Source organism: Fonsecaea erecta, assembly GCF_001651985.1.
Source record: "Fonsecaea erecta strain CBS 125763 chromosome Unknown Scaff15, whole genome shotgun sequence".
Lineage (NCBI taxonomy): Eukaryota > Fungi > Ascomycota > Eurotiomycetes > Chaetothyriales > Herpotrichiellaceae > Fonsecaea > Fonsecaea erecta.
In genome coordinates this window covers 124,170-142,488 of record NW_017387258.1, presented here as the reverse complement: position 1 = coordinate 142,488, position 18,319 = coordinate 124,170, and the positions used below count along the sequence as shown (strand labels likewise).

Genomic DNA, 18,319 nt, shown 5'->3' with positions numbered 1-18,319 from the left:
GCCCCAACGTGTGAGAAAGCAGGTCAGGGAACGCAACTCGACGTTCATCCAGAAGAGGCCAAAAACACGAGGAGGAAGCAGTTATTGACTTGAACCCCGGAGAGACATACGTCAAGTTGTTGGGCTTGACCGATGTTCCCGGCTCAGGGACGAATTGCATCATTTTGGGTGGTATGCGTGCTTCTCTGCTCTTACACCCGAGGGCCACGACATGGACGGCCTGCCACGGCCCAAGGACAAGAACACGGCCAAGGTCCGCCTGACCAACGCGCTGTCGGCCAAGGCCCTCACCGTGTCCCCAGCGATCGTGCGGATGAAAGAAGCCATCAAATGGCGTCTTTCCGTGGAGGCATGAGGCGCTGCGGTGATCGCATACTCCGCGTTTGCAAGGAGCACGGCCAAGCACCGGCGCTCACCGCCTCACCATTCGGCCCGGCCGCATCTAGTTGAGCTGGTGTTGCCCAGGGGGTGGCTCGAGGGACGGCCGAAGATGCATGCCAAATCAAATCCAGTCTCCGCAAGGAGGATGATTCTAGAATTGGCCGCCGATGTTGCACCTTGTTGTGTTCCGCCGTGGCTTTACTTTTCACCACGCATCGAACGGACAGACCAAGAACAAGAGACGGACCGTGTCAATGTTAAGATTAGAGTCGCGAACGAATGAGGCCTCGTCATCTGTGAAGGATCTGCTCTGTTGACACACACAGACACACACACAAGGACGGGAGCTGACACTTGGCTGAGAAGTGAGCTTGCAGAAGTTCACGCTGCATCTCAGGTAACCTTCTTGTCTTTTCTTTTTTTTTTTCCTTGCCCCCCTAAATCTGACCCTCTCTTACCCTTCGGGGAGTCTATTCAGCGGGAGGAGGACGGAATGCAACTGAGCTCGCGCTAGAGTGATCTGAGGTGGCGTCGCCCTCGGTGCGGTCGTGACACTGTGAGGATTTGCAGTGCCGTTTGTGGCTCGTCCACGCCGTTGGTGGCCGTGCAGTAATTGCTTTGTCAATAACGCGGTCGTCGCGGATTCAGAAAGGCCGCATTCCAGTATGCGGCATGCCAACAGCAGGAGAAAAGTGAATTGGGGCTGAGGAAACCCTTGGAGCAAGACGTACAGGCATCGTACAGCCCTGCATTGGAACGATACCGGGATGAAATGGACGACCTCACCAGCACGGGTGCAGAGGGACGTGCAAGCAAAAGACCAACGATGGCGGTTTCTGAGGGACAGTCGGCGTGTCTGGGGCGAGGATGACGAGCCAGGCCATGGACAAGGACTCGAAAGAGATCGAAGAATTCGACTTCCTGCTCATTAACGGCGAGGAAGATGACCTCGAAGAACGAAGAGTGCCGGGCATAGTCCTCGACTGGACTCGCTAAGAGGACACGATCACCCAAGGAAACACAGCCAACTCGTTGCTGACACCTGCGACGGCACGGATCGCCTCAAGAACCCTGCTGCTTGACGCATCTGTTGGTCACGACGCCAGTCCACGTCGGCACGTCGCTTCTCTTGCCCTGAGAGCTGCTTCCAGACGCAGACTCGTTGTCGTCGACGGTCATAGACTCCTCACGCCATGGTTGACGCAGCACACCGACAGCCCGTACGAGCCGGAGTACTTGGTCGACTTCAAAGAGGAAGACGTCAATATTCACCACGGGGGGGGGCTCCGTTTATGCCGCGTGCTCGATCAGTCGCTCACCGCGCAGGCGGAACCCTCTGGGCCACGAAGCCAAGTCGAAGGCGGCGACCACAAACCAGGCAACATCAGCAGCTAACGCCGTGCAGATACCTGCGGACTCCCTGACGGGGAAACCCAACAATTGACCTTTGCCATCTCCATCACCCTTCTCCCCCGCCCCAGGAAGTGCTTTACTCCACGCCAACGGCAACACCAGATAACCCTCATCCCAGAACCAAACTCGTCGGCGGATCTCGATCGTCGTCAGGGCCGGCATCAAGGAGTGAGCGAGTGATTGAGTGAGTGAGACCCCCGTTTTCCAGAGGACGAGGGGGGCCCCAAGAAGACGCCGTAACTCGACAACACGACCAGAAACTTCGACGCCGTGGCGAGCAATTGCCACCGGTTGACGGCTGTCGAGAGCACCGCGATGATGTACACGCCCAGGGGAATGTTGGTGTACCAGGGAAAAGTCGAGGCAAAGCACTCTGTTCGATCGCGTCTTAGCTGGAAGACACTATTATGCTCTGTCATTCCCCGACTTGATAGCTTGCAGCCCTTGCTCTAGGTGGTCGATGAGCATCTGATCCAATGGCGTCCTCTTCAAAGCTTACACTCTCAGACCATCGCCATGGTGCCCCTGTCCCTGTCCCTGCCATCAGCGTGCGCCAGCACCTCCGTATGTCCCTGCGGTAGACCGCCGGCGTGGAATTGGGGAGACGCAGCCTGCGTGGAATCTGCTTCTGCGAAGCCGACATTCCCATCCAGACCTCGTGCAAGCACACATACTGCCCCGAATGCCTTGAAGGATATTGCAAACCCGCCACATCGACCGACAAGATTAACTTTCAGATCAACTATGCTGGGTTAGCTGGTTTTTGCCATCCCGGTGCTAGATGACGGTTCGATGACAGGAGGTAGCAAATTCATTCAGCGATGACTTTCGCAAGAAGGACTTTGCCGATTTCACCGACGTTGACACCGACGGACGCTGGCGTATGTATTTGAGCGAGCACAGCTTTGCATCGGGCCGGAAGTTCTGCAAGCACACAAGGTGGACGTGCACCATCGCAATCCAACGGCGCGAAAGCGAGGCCGCGGAGCGGGTCGATCTCTCGGGCAAGTTTGAGACCGTCTGAATTGGTCAGATCAACGTTCGCAGCCGTTACTGCCGGGATGATGGCGTTGGGTTCACGGTAGAAGTTGTGAGGAAAACGACCAAGCAAACTCCTGCTGATGCAAAGCTCGACTTGGCTTCCATCGTGGTCACCAGAGACCGATGCTGCGGTCGGAGGTCCTCGGTCGGGATTTGGCCCCTAATGTCCTTAGAAGCATTCAGCGCTCCGAAGAATGACTTGCCGTCGGACTCGCTTGACGCAAGAGGCACGTTGCCGTAGCTGATGTCGCCATGGACGTCGGCGGCGGCACGCGGCATTGCTGTAGGACGAAGCCACGACATACGCTGCGTTTGGCATGCCTCTGACCTCGCACAGCCCCCATCGCGTACTAAATTAGTGCAGAAAAGAAGAAACAGCGACAAAATCCTCACGGCGGATCAGAAGGATTTTCCTCTTCCTCCGCTTCCGTACTCAGCGGGTCTCAAGAGATGATTTGGCATCTCGAGTGCCGGTGTAGAAGGCTTGGGAGACGAGATGGAGGCAAATTGGAGAGCGTCACTGAACAACCACCAGAGCGAGATGATACGGTGCGCGCCGCGCTGCTCGTTGACCCCGTTCCAGTGAGCCACCCGGTGGTCCAGGTCTTTGCGCTGCGACACGGCTCCCATGGGGAATTGATGGATTCGTGCCCTTCGAGTGCGAAGTGATCCCCAAAGAGGCTCTGGAACTCCTTCGCCGCTGATGCTGTTGTTGATTTGCGTGATGATATGAGCCCTTCTGGCCTTTTCGTCCTGTCTACACGCCATTCCGCTTCAGTGTCGGCGTTCAAGGAGAGAAGCGCAAGGCCCTGAAATCAGCAGACCAGACGTATTCCTCGTTGCGAAACTCGGAGACACCAATCGGCAGCCGCAACTTTGCACGGCTTCAGCATAGCGGAAGCTTGTTGGACAGTGTCAGACCTAGTGGTAGACTGTCCTCTGCTCATCACGCAGATCAAACAGCGCCTCCGCCGCAGCAAACACTCGCTTCTGGAGCGGTTCCGGGACACCGTGTCCAAGATCTTGGTAAAACCACTTCTTGTGCATGTAGTGCGAATCTGAGCGATCTCGCGGTCGTAGAAATAGGTGAATTGCCTTATGAAAGACATACACCGGTTGCTCTCCCAGGTGACGCTCTGCGGCTTGGGTCAGTGGCAGGTAATTTGGGAAAAGCCAGACTTTCTCTTGGGAGATGTGCTAGTTTGATGAAGGTGGGCGATGGGGCGAAGTTTTCGTTTAGGCATACGGTTAACCATTCCACCCCTAAACATTTTTCGGATTAGGCATACCTCTACCTATTCCACCCCTAAACATTTCTCCGGTTAGGTGCATCTTCACTCTTCCATACCTAAATATTTTTTACCGCTCACAATTCCACTCCTACATATTTTCACCTTTGACTCTCCCACCTTCAAAACATTTTTCACCTCTTCTCATTTCTTACCCTGTCTCGCGCCACTCCTCCGGTCTGCCCTTCCCATGCAATACTTGGACTTGGTATCGGTGTTTGCCGTTGGCGAGTGAGTCGATATTGTACACAGGGACGTGGATCCCACGGGCACTATTCTCGGCTTACTGTTTAGCAAGCTTGTCGGCCCGCTGTTCGTGAGTTTGCGAGCCCCATCACTATTGCTTCAAGATGGCCGGATAGTGACTGCCAAAGCCCGACACGAGTAACGTCTCAGTGGAGGATCTGCCTCCCCAGACCGGACACTGGCCGCCCCCAGCCGCTCGCAAGATGACGCGAGTGCCTCGCTAGCTACTGTGCTCCGTTCAGTGGGCGAGAGCTTTCGTGGCAACGAGCATATAAGTCAGCGAGGTAAACTTTGTCGACAATTCGGTCAAACCGGTCCACGCCGGTCGACTGCGGGTCGAGCAAAGCATTTGTGGAAGCATTCGTCACGGATGCGAGGTTGGCTATGGGGATTTTTGTCCATGGAACTGGCGGTCAGAATAAGAGACATGCCCCTGACTCAGCCAGAGCATTCCGAAACTCCATTCATGTATCCATCGCCGTATGATCGTGCTAGATCTTTCATAGAGCAATTGTGGCGAATAAACAATGGAATTCTTGTATCCTTGCAGTTCTTTCTCGCTCACTCCCGCCGAGCCCCGTCGTAGCTGCTGGGACAGAGGCCACGTCGCGCCAGAGAGGCTGGATCAGCCGTCGAGGCGTCTGTCTCTTGGTGGACCACCAAGGCTTGTGGTGGTCGTGAGAAGAGGTGGGTTGCGTAATTGCATCTTTCTCTCTTCTATTTCTCTCCTGAGCTTTGGTTGCCCTGGGTTTTTCGAGAATACGGCAGTTTTGCTCCAAAAGCCTTTCTTGTTTCTTGCGTGCGGGCTCACCCAGACCGACATCCGCGGACGCAAGCCCTTCCGCGACGCAGTTGCGAGAGATCTCTGGGGGGAGTCGGACGTAATCTTCGAAGGATGATTTAAGGACAGCTTCGAAGGCCGATGACGCGACGCAACTTGAGTTAGCGACGTCGACAAACTGCATCTCTGGTGTGATCTCAAGCCTTGACTGGTGTTACGATTAGGTAAGCAGGTGACCGCACCACCATATCATCCACGCTGTTGACGCAACAACCTTTTCATATAGTCCTTCGTACTACAATTTCCTTCAATTCAAGCTCAAAGCGTGATAACTGACTGCCAGCTACAATTGTACCATCGTCTTCTTTTCGATCTCACTGGAAGAAGTGCTCTTCATCGCAGATCCCTCCTTAACAAAGCAGTTCTGGCCTTGCGCATCTACAATCCTCCGCCCTCACTCACACGGATCTTACTCGCAAAGGGTTTGTTGACACTATCCATACTGCACAACACCTGGCACCGTGCAAATCCGAAATTGACGACATGGGTCCCAAGACGATACGATGGGGCATATCGGGCAAGTGCTGTTGCCTTCCCAAAAATCCTTCCGTTCTTGACAATGTCCGAAGGTACCTATGGCGCCACGGCAATTCGGGAGAGGTGAATGCTTCTATTACCGCAGATGATGCAAAGGTTCTGGAGAAAGAATTGGACTCAGGCGAGGTGACTGACTTGTAGTCTGTGCCCTTCGCCCCGAGCAGCCCAGGGTCCTCCGGCCAAAACACCAATTCGTCTTGTTCTTGGTCCCCATTTTGTTGGAGGGAAAGATGCCTAAGATGCATGTTTCGAAGCATCATTGAGAGCTTGACATTCCTCACTTGCCATTGACAGGTCCTGGCTCGGTGGGAGATCCTGTGGCTCCTTGATGGCCTTGTTGTACTGGACGAAGGCGAAATTGTCCTCGTGGGTGGCGCCGTCATGGATCGAGCACGCAACTCGGTATTTACCGTTGCGCAGGAAGCATAATGCGACCAGCGACTCAAAACGCTGATGCAGGAGCATAGAGCGTGGGTTTGCCCGGTAGGACATTTGTAACTATCGTCCGTCTTTGACTGGATCTGGTTGATTGAGGAAACGAAAGCAAAGCCTTGACGCTCTTGAGAAGAAAATGCTGACTAAGGCTTGAGTTCGGCCACGATATCATGGTTTCACCGTCCCTTGGCCTCACTTCGGTACTTTGTTCAAGACTACACAATCCACGACGCATCTGGCACTGAGGCCAGTCTGTTTTACAGACGCATCCGCTTGTGAGATACCGGAAAAACAAAGGGAAAACTTACAATTCGACGCATTAACACGCCCTCGCACAACGTCACAGCCTGCCCGGCGTTCTGTACGCACGTCTCTCAATCCGTACTTGCACCAATCTTTCAAAATCTTGACAGGCTCTCGCCTGCCCTTGCTGATGTGAACGCAAATGACCCGCGTCTCGGGTTTGATATGAAAGAAACTGCCGATCAATCGCTGTCCCGAAGACCTGTACTTTGCTGTCCAGATCGAAGAAGATGCCAGCCGACACCCAATACAACGATGTGCTTACGGCGCCGCGCGAGAGGGAGCTGCTCGTTCTCGGGCCATGTATTCATCAATGCTATACATGAACATCTGGACGGTCATGGAGTACTGTCGGATGATGGTCCTTTTGCGCTTGGGGTTGTCCTGCCCTTTCATCAATATCTTGTCGTTGGTGAGGCGCGGTCTTGACGCCGTGTGTCGTGTCGGATCGTGTCCCCAGCCCTTCCCCAAAAGTTGACAAAGTACTCTATGTCATCGACATGTGACAAAGTCGCTATAGAAGCGGGTCTTGGCTCATGATCGACATGTGCTCGACGCCGAGACGGTGAGGGGCTGGAACTCAGGTCGACAGACTGAGGTCACATCTCGCATGCTTGAGTCAGAATGGCAGACACTGAAGACTGTGCCCAGCAGGCATGTTTCCGCGTGGCAGACGTGATCGTTATGCATTCCTGAGTGATGAGGGCAATTGGCGCTATCGCAATCGTTGGTGTTGCGTCAAAGACCACTCCCGTCTACTTCTCTCTCTTATTTCTGCTGCCCGAGACTTCGTCCTCCAACATCCTGCTCCGTCGCGCCGCTCCCCTGCGGAAATTGACTGCGAACGACAGTCTCGAGTCCCAGTCCGAGATCGACCCAGAGAAATTGACCGTCAGCGAAGGCGTGATTGGCAACCTGTGGCGACTGGGCCAGATTACCACCCTCGACGATGCCGCCCTCGTCACCAGTCTCTACACGGTCTTGATGTACAGTACCGTCTCCTCGTTCCCCGAAGTCTTCCCTTTCGTGTAGGCTACGGGAACCCCGAGCACGGCCACCCGCGGCGACGGCATGAATGGCGGCGAGATCGGCCTGATTTTCCCCTCCATCTCCCTCGGCGTCAGCATTGCGATTGCCATGTACGTCTCCGACATGCATTTTGTGTTTGAGCGGGAGATGCGCACCAGAGGTCTCGGAGAGTGTGAGAGACGTCTCACTCCCGCCCTTTCGGCCAGTCTGCTGCCACCCGTTGGGCTCTGTGTTTCATGGACCGGCAGCATTCCCTCATACCCGCAGTCTTGCAGCATTCCTGCAACAGGTTCGCATTCTTCCATCCCTACACCATTCCTTCATTCTTGCATGGCTGCATTCCCGCAATCCCGCAACCCTGGCTGCATTCCTGCACTCCTAGGGCAGTCTTGCACGCCTGGCCCCGTCCGTGCAACTTTCTTGCAATCCTCCAACAGTCCTGCATTCCCGAAGCAGACATGCCTGCCTGAAACAATCCTGCATTCTTGCATCCCTGCCTGCATCCCTTCATTCCTGCATTAATGATAACAGTCTCGCATTCCCGCATTTCTGCATTCCTTCGTTCTTGCATTCCTGCATTCCACCGCCAACACACACACCACATACAAATATGCACATACACAGGGGTGTCAGGGTGTCAGGATGCCAGGGAAGGAGTGGAATGTTGTACCCATCCATCACAATAATCACATCAACAATCCACTGCCTGCCGTGCCTCGCCTCGCCATTACAGGCACGCCGACCGGACCTGATCGTGAGCGTGAGCGTACCCATGCCCGTGCCCACGCCCGTACCTTCCTCGACCACCTCCAGCCGCCTCCAAGAAGCACTTTTCCATCCCTTCCTTTCACCAAACTAACCATATACCGTGTGGGTGGTGGGTATTCCACACCCTGTTCCGATATCGAGTGTGATGAGTTGAGTGTGATCAGGTCTGTGCTGCGCGCTTTGACATTCCAGCTGCTCCGTGCTAGCCGGTCGTTGATAAATTGGTTTGCATTCCTGGAACAGTATTGCATTCTTGTATCCCTGGCTGCATTCCTTCATTCTTGCATTTCTTCGACAATCCTGATAACGGTCCTTGCAACGGTCTTGCATTCCTGGCAACAGTGTTGCGGTCCTGCATTCCTGATAAGAGTCTTGCAGTCTGGAACAATCTTACATTCCCGCCTTTCTGCATTCCTGGAGCAACCTTGCATTCTTGCATTCATGGAATTAGAGCAATTTGCCATCCTACATTCTCGCAATCGGGCGACAGTCCTGCATTCCTTGTGGCATTCCTGGGCTCGGCGCAGTCTTGCACGGATGCAAGACAGTTGTGCATTCCTTGAGTGATGCATTCCAACAACAGTCTTGTATTGTCACATTCTTGTAACATTCCTGTAGCAATCCAGCATTTCTGGTATATGTGTTGCATTCCAAATAACAGTCCTAAATTCCCGCAATTCTGCATTCATAGCAACATCCCGAGAACATTCATGCAATCCCGCCTGCATTCTTTCATTCCTCCACTCCTGGTAACATCCCCGCACCAGCCTTGTATACCTGCATTCCTGCAATCGTGAATTCCTGTAAATTCCAGCAGTCCTCCAGTCTTGCACTCTTGCAGCATTCCTGTAATAGTCCTCCATTCCTGAAGCGGATCTGCATTGTTACATTCCTCCATCCCTGTAACAATATTGCATTCCCGGAGCAATGCATTCCCGCTGCATCGGAAGGAAAGGTGCACGTGAGTGACGACCCGTCTCATTCTTCCACGATGTCGCCCGAGCGCGAAAACATCACCGAGGTCCAGAAATCAGGAGTGACGAGTGAGCCGAAGAAGTCTTCTGCGACTGATGACTACAGTCCGGAAGCTAGTATTGTGCCCAAGGCGGCGCATGATGCTACCGACGATGATGCAAAAAAATGAGAATAGAACGCGGAAAGAGACCTAATGTACACGACGGAAAGATCGGTCTTTTCTCTTTGCATACCACTGCGGTGCAGCCATTTGCAGCAGAACACGGAAGAAGTTTTGCACTCTTGCAGCAGTCCTTGAGCAGTCCTGCATCCTTGGGGTAATTTGGCACTCCTGCGGTTCTGCATTCCTGGTAACAATCTTGCATTCCAACAACAGTTCTGTAAGATTGCAGCAATCTTGCATTCCGTGCCCGTGCCCGTGCCCGCGTCCATGGTCTCGGCCACTCCAACGGCCTCGGAGATCTTTCCGTCCCTTTCTTTCACCAGGCTGGCCATGTACCGTGTGGGTGTTAGGTGTTTCACAGGCTGTTTCGGTGTCGGGGGTGGTGAGGTCTGGGCTGCGCTGCGCACGTTGAGTTCCAGGTGCGCAGGGCGAGCCGGTCGTTGATGAATAGGTAGACCCTCAGCGGTGCTTCGTCGCAGTCTCCGAAGATCAGCTTGAATCTCTCAGTGAGGGGGTTGTGGGTAGTGCACGGGTGTTCGTTCAGCCATGGCTCGAAGCAGACGATGTTGTCCTGGTCATAGACCCTTGGGCCTTGCATTTCTGGAACAATCTCACATTCTTGCTACAATCTTGTAACAGTCTTGCATTACTGGAGCACTCCAGATACCAGCCCTGCATTCATAGCGGCATTCGTACAACGTGGAATTTTGCATTCCCGCAGTTTAGCTGCATTTTTGGAACAATCCTGCATTCCTGCGGCGATCTTGCATTCATGGCAACAGTCCCACCGCATTGCTCAAGCAGTACAGCATTCCTGGAATTGGAACACCCCTACATTCCCGGAGGAATGTTGTGGGAATGCAAAGAAGCCCTCCATTCCTGGAGCAATGCATTCCAGCAACGGCCCTGCGTTCTTGGAGCATTCTTGCATCCCTGGCTGCATTCCTGGTAGCATTCCCTCATATTTACATTCCTGGTACAGTGGTGTATTCCTCCATCCCTGGATCAATCTTGTATCCCTACAGCAGTCTTGCATTCCTGGCACCATTCCTGCAATTGGAGCAATCATGTGTTCCCGCATCCTGCATTCCCGAAGGAATCTTGTATTCCTGGGTGTGGATCGACTCTTGTCCCAGCGTCAATGGGGATCTTCGTACTGCGACAGATATGCGGCAGTCTGGTGCAGTAAGGAATGCGCTGCTTCGTCGTCTGAATGTTGTTCAGTGGGTCGATAAATCTGGACAAGGGTCAGTTGAGCTGGCTTCATGGCGCAGGGGCCCTCGATTCCACGTACATTACCATGCGGTATGTCACTGAGTTGAAGGCCATTGCCATAACCACCCGGATATTGGCTTGCCATGGCGCTGAGAGGTGGGCGAAGAGGACGCGTGGTGTTGTGATGAGAGAAGGGTGCGAACGCTGAGACGGAGCACTACCGTAGTTGTTTCTGGGTGCCCTCCCTGCGGGTAATGTGCGGATCTGGCAGACAGGTCACCAGCCAAGTGAGCCGCTGTGAGAGCGTACGACTGACCGCCGCCAGAGTAGGTGAGAGGGTAGAGATCGGTGCTGATGCGGGCTGTCAGAGGAAGAAGGGACTGGTAAATAAGGTGATGCGCAGGACGTGGATGCGGAGGGAGAAGAGGGAAAGGAACGTCAAGTTCGAGGGGATCCCAAAGGAGAGGACAAAGAACTCGGACCAAGAAACGACGATTGTGACCGAATGAGGATTTTGACAAGATGAGGAATTGAGAGACGAGGATGATGAGAGATGTTGCTTTCACTTTTTCATGGGAGCTGCACAGCCTGCGGAATTATGGAGGGTTCCCAACCCCCGAGCTAAATCCGGCTGGGAGGGTGGCCATCTCTCTCGGTTGCATCTTGTTTGCAGAAAATTCAAGGTCAGACCTATCCACGTGACGTATGCGAGCTAAGGGTGCCTGCAAGCACCAAACTCGCAAATGAGGAAACAGACAACATACCAAACATCGTTCAGCACCCTCCGCTTTGCCCAACACCTGATGATCATGGCCAATGCTGACATACGTTCGGACCAGTGTGTGTGTTCTCCAAACCCAGCTGGTTGTTGACGTCGATGTCGCAAGTAACATGTCATTCAGGGTCCCAAATTTTCACAATGGGCACCGTAGGGGAAGAGACACATACATACCACTCTTGCCATTCCATGTTTCGCCAGGAGATCTACGATATTGCAATGCCCGCTCCCTCTCCTTTCACTCAGTGGTGATGCAGATATCGACGTCGGAATCCAAAGTGCCCAGGTTGTTTTGTTCCCCGTAGAATCAAAGACATTGACTTTGATAGACGACGTGGGCCATCGTCCGCGAAGTTTCATTCTCTTCATGAGTCAACCTTGACTGTAACTCGGACTTGTTCTGCATCCTGGTAACGGCCCTGCATTCCTGAAGCGGACTTGGATTGTTCCATTGATTCATTCCTGTATTCCTGCAGCAATCTTGCATTCCTGCATTCTTGTAGCAGTCCTGGAGCATTCCAACAACAGTCCCGCATTCCTGGCAACAGTGTTTCGGTCTGGAACAATCTTGCACCCCTGGTAACACTCCTGTAACTGTCATGCATTCCTGAAGTCCTGCATCCCTGCAACAATCCTGCATTTCCGTGTCCTTGGGGTCCTGCGGTCTTGCACCATGCGTCGGTGGTACAACGCCTCGAAGACGGAGCCAGTGAGGTTGATAGCAACCACGGTGTCGTGTCTGCCTTTTGACATTGCTGAGAAATAGCTGGAGGTCCATCTCGGCGGGAGCCACCGGAGAAGTTATGAGACCTTCAGGGAAGAGTGACAAATGATAGGAATGATGCTCCGTCAATGCAAATGAACATGTACATGCCATTCACTCTCCATCCCCATATGTTTTTTTCTGCCTCACCCGTCTCCACCCACTGTTCACAGTTCACTACTCGGTCAAAAAATAGTTCACATATATTTTTAAGACCCGAAAATCCTTGCAACATATCCCAAATCGAAAGAAGTGACAAAAGACAGCGGAAAAGAGACCAAAACCAAAACTGCAAACTTCGAACGTCACGGGATATACCAAGGGTTTGGTGGGAGGGGCCTTTCCAAGGACGTTGGCTTCGCTGCTCACGCAGTATATTGGTCTCGCCAACGACCAAAAAACCGAAGACTGGGATCACGAAAATCCCAGCCAGTAGGTCATAGAACCGTCAGGGGAAAAGTGGCTGTTGTAAGATTGCTCGAGAACGCTCACCGCCGGGGTGAGGACAGGAGCCGCAACACCCACGAGTACCCGGGTTCGAGTGGGAAAGGTAATATAGGATCCACCAAACTTTTTTGCTGGTTGATTGATTTTTTTGAGATGGATGTTCGATTCCCATGTTGAGCAGTCGACCCGCCCTTTTTTTTACTTATCATATAAATATAGTAGTTCAGATTGACGGAGTCGTCACCTGTAACTGAACCGTGTGGCATATTTCTGGAACAATCCGACATTCTGAGAAAAGTCTTGTATTATTGCGGTGCGGTATTCTGATAACATTCCTACAGCAATTCAGCATTCCTGAAGTTGAAGTATTCCTACATTACCACATTCTTACAACAGTGTTGCCCGTGCTCCTACCAACTCACTCCGACGCCCTTCACCGACATCCTTCTGCTTGAATGACATATGAAATCACCTTGATCCGACCGAGACCACAACAATATATCACCTCACATTCAGGCCCAGTAGCTCGATTCATCGTGGTTGTTACGCAGTCGAGCGGGCTCGATCGACCGTGGCTCCATCTCACCTCTTCCTCCCCACGGACCGACCTCTTCTCTCTCTGTTGCCATCCGATCATCGAGCAAATTCACCCGAGCTGACTGGTGCATACTGTCAGGACCCGTTGGCCAATGTTCGTTGTGCTGTCGATGGTTGACTGCACGCTTCTTTAGCTTGCGACGACAACGCCTTATCAGGATTGTAGCCACCACCGCGAGAATGACGACGCCTAGAGCAATGCCGACACTGGCATCTTCGGCGAGGACTGACTTGGGTTTCGAGAAAATAGACATTGTGTGCTGTTGGGGAATTTGATTGTGTGATGATGTGGAATGTACAGAAAACCACCCAGACAATCGATGGATTTATATAGGATGAGACGATGAGCAATGAGAGCTGCATTACCATGGCCCCTCTACCGCCTTGTTGTTGTTGCCCCCACCTCCGCTCCACCTCTAATCCTTTGTTCCTCATTCACAGAGAAGGCAGATTATCTGGCGGTGGACAACAAAGACAAAGCCTGCAAGTAACAATCACCTTGTCCAGACTTCAGACTTGCGCCTTGCAGTCACCTGAATCTCCGACAAGGCTCGAGTGACACAATCGTGACAAAGGACTCAAACGGGGTTGCAACAAAGTGTGTTGTTCGCGATGGTGCGGGCCGTCTCCCTTGGTTTGAGCACCGGATGCACCTCCAGACAAAGGAAGCTCTTCGCTTGAGTCCAAACAGGTGTACGGTGGGGTAGAAGGATATGTTTCCTCCCTTCAAGGCTTGAGCACGGCGGCGGCTGACCATATAGCTGACGGCCCCACCAACGGGGCAGACCGAGGGAGGCATGACGTCGCGACGAGCCAAAGCAGTAGAAAATGAAAGTCCTTCCCTTCCCTCCCCTCCCTTCCCCTTCCTTTCGTTCATCCCACTGAGCATGGATGGCACCCTTTGAGGCGCCGATGCTCGTTCCCAAAACTTATCATCCAAAGGAATGAATGGATGAAAATGCACCTAGAAAGAATGACATGACAAGCACCATCGCAAAGCACGACATGACACACAAATGTAAATACACGCGCAATCCCTTCTGCGGAAGAAGTTTGTTGTTGTCGTTGTTGCTCAAACGGCGGATAGCTGACGGTCGCGCCCGTTTGCAGTGCCGATTCCCTTATTGTGTTGGCTTTGGAAACCATAGTCGGAGGTCGGGAGGTCAAATGGCATCTGCGATCCATCACTATACCATGGCTCTGGAACCCATGGCTCTGGAACCCATGGATCTGGAACCCATGGCTCTGGAACCCATGGCTCTGGAACCCATGGATCTGGAACCCATGGCTCTGGAACCCATGGATCTGGAACCCATGGATCTGGAACCCATGGATCTGGAACCCATGGCTCTGGAACCCATGGCTCTGGAAACCCGCCGTGCTCTGGGACCTCGCCGGGCTCTGGAATCTCGCCGGGCCCTGGAATCTCGCCGGGCCCTGGAATCCCGCCGTACGCTGGAAACCCGCCGTGCTCTGGATACCCGCCGAGCTCTGCCGGTGTCAGCTCGGGGTAGCGTTCTTCCATCTCCGGTAGGTGATTCCTGGGTCTATCGGTTTCCCTCACCTGGAAGACAATTTGAGACGCAAGACATATTCGTCTCTGTTGGTGGGCGGCCAATAAGCGGTCAGTGCTGTAGAATTTTCCACAAACACAACGAGGTTTTATCTCGGTGTGCATTTTGGCATGGATTCTAAGATCACAAGCTCGGGCGAATCTTCTCTTACATCCGTCACACGGGAACGGAAGATCATTAAGATGTTCCCGGATATGTGCCTTGAGGTAGGCTCTCCCGAAGTATCTCTTGTTGCAATGCTCATACTGACAGACAAACTTGTTGTCCACAGGATCTGGACCACGAATAAATTGGTCGATATCCCTCCACTTGCTATTTGTTCGCTTCGGTGTTGCCTCCATGCCGGGTTCCAGCTCGGGATCTGAGGTCAATATCCTTTCAGGTGGCAGAGCCGGTGCGCTTATGTTCCTTTGTTCAAACACTGGGAGAGAGAGAGGTTCCGGCACGGGCATATCAACCATCTCAAACAAAGATCTAGTCGGTGTTCCTTGAGCTGCGATGAGAGTTCTTCGTGCTGAATGATTCCTTATAGGGACTTCCCTCGTGCTATGGGTACCGGATAGGGTGACTGAAGGGGGGTGTGGGAGGGAGTGGTGCTAGCAACAAGTTAGATTTGCTTCAAACACTTGTTAATTATGAAAATACTCACCAGTATGGATTTGATATGAAGATATATAGGGTCGTAACTGCGTCTATACAAGCGGATTAGGCTGCCACACTCTTCGATTGTGTCAAGGATGCCTTATTAAAGACAGGTAGTACTGAGCGATAGATAGATTCCACGTGGCAATAAGTATCCTTTGCGTGCAACCTTGAGAGAAGTAAACTTCGCGCACCCGGGAAGTGAGCTTTTCTCGTGGGAGCTTGGCTGGCCTGAAGGGGCCATTTAGACCACCCTAAGCCGCTTTAGGCTTGTCAAGTACGGACGGAAGAACTATGCTCCTCGCTCCCGAGAAGTATCCTTCTCTTAGGCTTTGAGTCTCGTCATAACTGAAGGCATCCTTGATGGAAATACCGACAGCGTGCTGAAACTGGGGTGCTTGAGCCTAATGGAAGTACTGGTGATTATTCTCAAGTGGTCACCGGAACATGCCGCACTCCCAAGGGATAGGCATGCCCATGGTTATATTTGGATACTGCTGGCCCGGTCTTGCTATTTCCTTCCTCGCAAAAGAGCGGCGAAATGTGCCTCATAAGCAGCGTGGTAGAGCAGCCAGGCTGCGTGATCAACCTGGAGAACGCTCACGCAAGCGGCTGAGAGGACCACGGTCAAATTTGTCCTCGCTGTGCCCACAATTCGACCTCCACGTGCCCTCGCATTCTTTTGGCAGGACCACATTCTTAGGACATTCTCGCATCCCTGAAACAACCCTGTATTCCTGGAGTATTCCTGTGGTGGAGCATTCCCGCGTTCCCGACAACAGTCTCGCATTCCTGGAATTGGAGTAATCTTGCATTCCCAGAGGAATCTTTCAGGAATTCAAAGCCGTCGTGCATTCCAGCAATACTCCTGCGTTCCTCTAAGCATAGACTGTGAGGCGTGAGCCCGTTGGGACTCCTCATGGAGCAAACGAAGCGAGTAGAGTCTTCAATGGCCCGAGGGACGTCCTGGAGGTCGCAATACACGTGGTCCTGGACGTCGCCCTGGAAGTGACCCTGTAGGTGATCATGGAGATCGTCCTGCCAATGGTCCTAAGGACGGTCCGGGGGATTGCCTGCTGGGCACCAGGAACGTCACCACCATCGCTGCTCACAAAGTGTATTGGTATTGTAGCCAAACAAGCACGTTTTGCTGGCAGTCACCTAGGCCCACGCTCGACTGACCACGACGATTGGCTGCCCACTGGATCTTGACGGCCGACCTTGACTGCGAGTCCAACTCCTGCGATGCCACAGTTCCAGCTTTTCTATCCAACGCCAGCAAAGCCTTCAAGGGCCGAGGATTACTTCGAGGAGAGAGGAGAGGGGGGGGAGAAGGGTTCGGAGTGGTGATACGGGCTTCAAGGGGACCTGTAAATCAGTTAGTTTCGCGGTTTCATAACTCAGCACACCGGGGAAATTTCAGGGAGAGTTACCACAAACGCATCGGATGTCGTCAAATGAACAGATTGAGACTGTTTAATAAATAGTTGTTGTTATGGTGGTGATAAAGTTGTCAGGAAATGCTGAGTCGGTAGCCGCGGCAACGGCGACGAGTTCCAAAAAAAAAACAAAAATACTGAGGCGGTCCTGCACCTTAGAGCTGGCCCTGGGGGTGATCTTCCATTTTGTCCTTGAGCCAATCCTGGAGTTGTCTGCTGGGCATCAGGCACGTCAGCGTCGCCCCCCACAAAGTGTATAGGTATGATGGTAATCACACAGACCTGTGCTCGACTGACCGCGACGAACAACTGCCCACTGGGCCTTCCCACGCGGACTTCGATTGCGAGTCTGACCAGGGTCCAGTGTGGTGCCACGATTCCACCTTTTCTTGTCCGACTCCAGTTGGCCTTCATAAGCCGAGAGAGAGCTAGGAGAGATTGATCGGAGCACTCGAGAAGGTATTCGACTGACCAGAGGTGATTCCAGAGTCCTGTAATCCGTCAGTTTCACAGTTTCACAGTCCCACAGTTCCACAGTTCTACAGTTCCACAGTTCCCACGGTTCCAAAACCTGTCAGAGAGGCTATTAACGGATAATTTCAACATCACAGAAAGATGGGATTGAGGCCGTTTCACGAACAGGTTGGTAGTGTTGAGGTGAAGTTGCTGGAAGTCCAGTTGATGGGCGGCGGCATGGGGAGGGTGATTGTCAGTGCGCGGACGCAGGAATTGAGAGCCGAAGAATCCCCCGAAAGTTCTCCGAAAGTTCCCCGAAGGTTCACCAAAATCACCTCAAATCACCCAAAATGCCCAAAGTGCGTAGTCTATCATTATCACAAGCGTGACTCTCTCTCCGTTCACGTTTGCCGGTAAAACCATCTCATTTCCAGCGCTTCGCTGGAAAATGCTGCATTCCAAGAGCATTTCTGCATTCCTTGCTCCATTCCTTTATTACTGCATTCCTGGTAACAGTCATACATTCCTGCATGTCTGCGTTCTTGCCGTTCTTCATTCTCACATTCCAACATTCCACCGCCACCACACACACCACATACATCTCCTGGGTTGTCAGGGTGTCAGGATGTCAAGGGGAGGAATGGAACGTAGTATCCATCAACCGCATCATTCACATCAACAATCAAGCAATCATTCAAAATATGAATATGATGAGCTCATGCCATCCCCCTCCCCTCGATGCACGGCCCATCCCTTTTCTTTCTTTCTCTCTCCCTCCATTTTTCTTCTCATCCATCCACTGCCTGCCATGCCTCGCCTCGTCTTTTACACATACGCCGACACGACCTGAGCTGAGCTGAGCTGACCGTCTCCTCCTCCGCCTGAGCGTGAGCGTACTGGTGGCCGTCCCCGAACCTATAGGCTTTCGGCCAGCTCGAGCCACCTCCAAAAAACACCTTTCCATCCTTTCCTTTCACCGAACTGAGC

The 18,319-nt window shown here is 52.8% G+C and overlaps 5 protein-coding genes and 1 non-coding gene across 6 annotated transcripts; 2 read left to right on the top strand and 4 right to left on the bottom strand.

Moving 5' to 3' along the window:
• Window positions 1-211: 211 nt before the first annotated feature.
• Window positions 212-1,377, top strand: AYL99_11626 (hypothetical protein; the record flags this gene model as incomplete). The annotated part of the gene is made up of 2 exons (XM_018843131.1): window positions 212-335; window positions 1,229-1,377. 2 exons carry the CDS (start codon window positions 212-214, stop codon window positions 1,375-1,377), a joined length of 273 nt encoding a protein of 90 aa, XP_018687458.1.
• A 66-nt stretch (window positions 1,378-1,443) lies between these two features.
• AYL99_11625 (hypothetical protein) lies at window positions 1,444-1,956 on the bottom strand (the record flags this gene model as incomplete). Its single annotated transcript, XM_018843130.1, has 2 exons — window positions 1,444-1,625; window positions 1,701-1,956. The coding sequence occupies 2 exons, from the start codon at window positions 1,954-1,956 to the stop codon at window positions 1,444-1,446; spliced, it is 438 nt and encodes a 145-aa protein (XP_018687457.1).
• Window positions 1,957-2,605: 649 nt separating this feature from the next.
• Window positions 2,606-3,114, bottom strand: AYL99_11624 (hypothetical protein; the record flags this gene model as incomplete). Its single annotated transcript, XM_018843129.1, has 2 exons — window positions 2,606-2,909; window positions 2,957-3,114. 2 exons carry the CDS (start codon window positions 3,112-3,114, stop codon window positions 2,606-2,608), a joined length of 462 nt encoding a protein of 153 aa, XP_018687456.1.
• Window positions 3,115-7,185: 4,071 nt separating this feature from the next.
• Window positions 7,186-7,518, top strand: AYL99_11623 (hypothetical protein; the record flags this gene model as incomplete). The annotated part of the gene is made up of 1 exon (XM_018843128.1): window positions 7,186-7,518. One exon carries the CDS (start codon window positions 7,186-7,188, stop codon window positions 7,516-7,518), a length of 333 nt encoding a protein of 110 aa, XP_018687455.1.
• A 3,041-nt stretch (window positions 7,519-10,559) lies between these two features.
• On the bottom strand, window positions 10,560-10,781 carry AYL99_11622 (hypothetical protein; the record flags this gene model as incomplete). Its single annotated transcript, XM_018843127.1, has 2 exons — window positions 10,560-10,658; window positions 10,716-10,781. The coding sequence occupies 2 exons, from the start codon at window positions 10,779-10,781 to the stop codon at window positions 10,560-10,562; spliced, it is 165 nt and encodes a 54-aa protein (XP_018687454.1).
• A 3,731-nt stretch (window positions 10,782-14,512) lies between these two features.
• Window positions 14,513-14,595, bottom strand: AYL99_11621. Its single transcript has one exon. It is a non-coding gene; the product is annotated as a tRNA-Trp (tRNA).
• Between the last annotated feature and the right edge of the window lie 3,724 nt (window positions 14,596-18,319).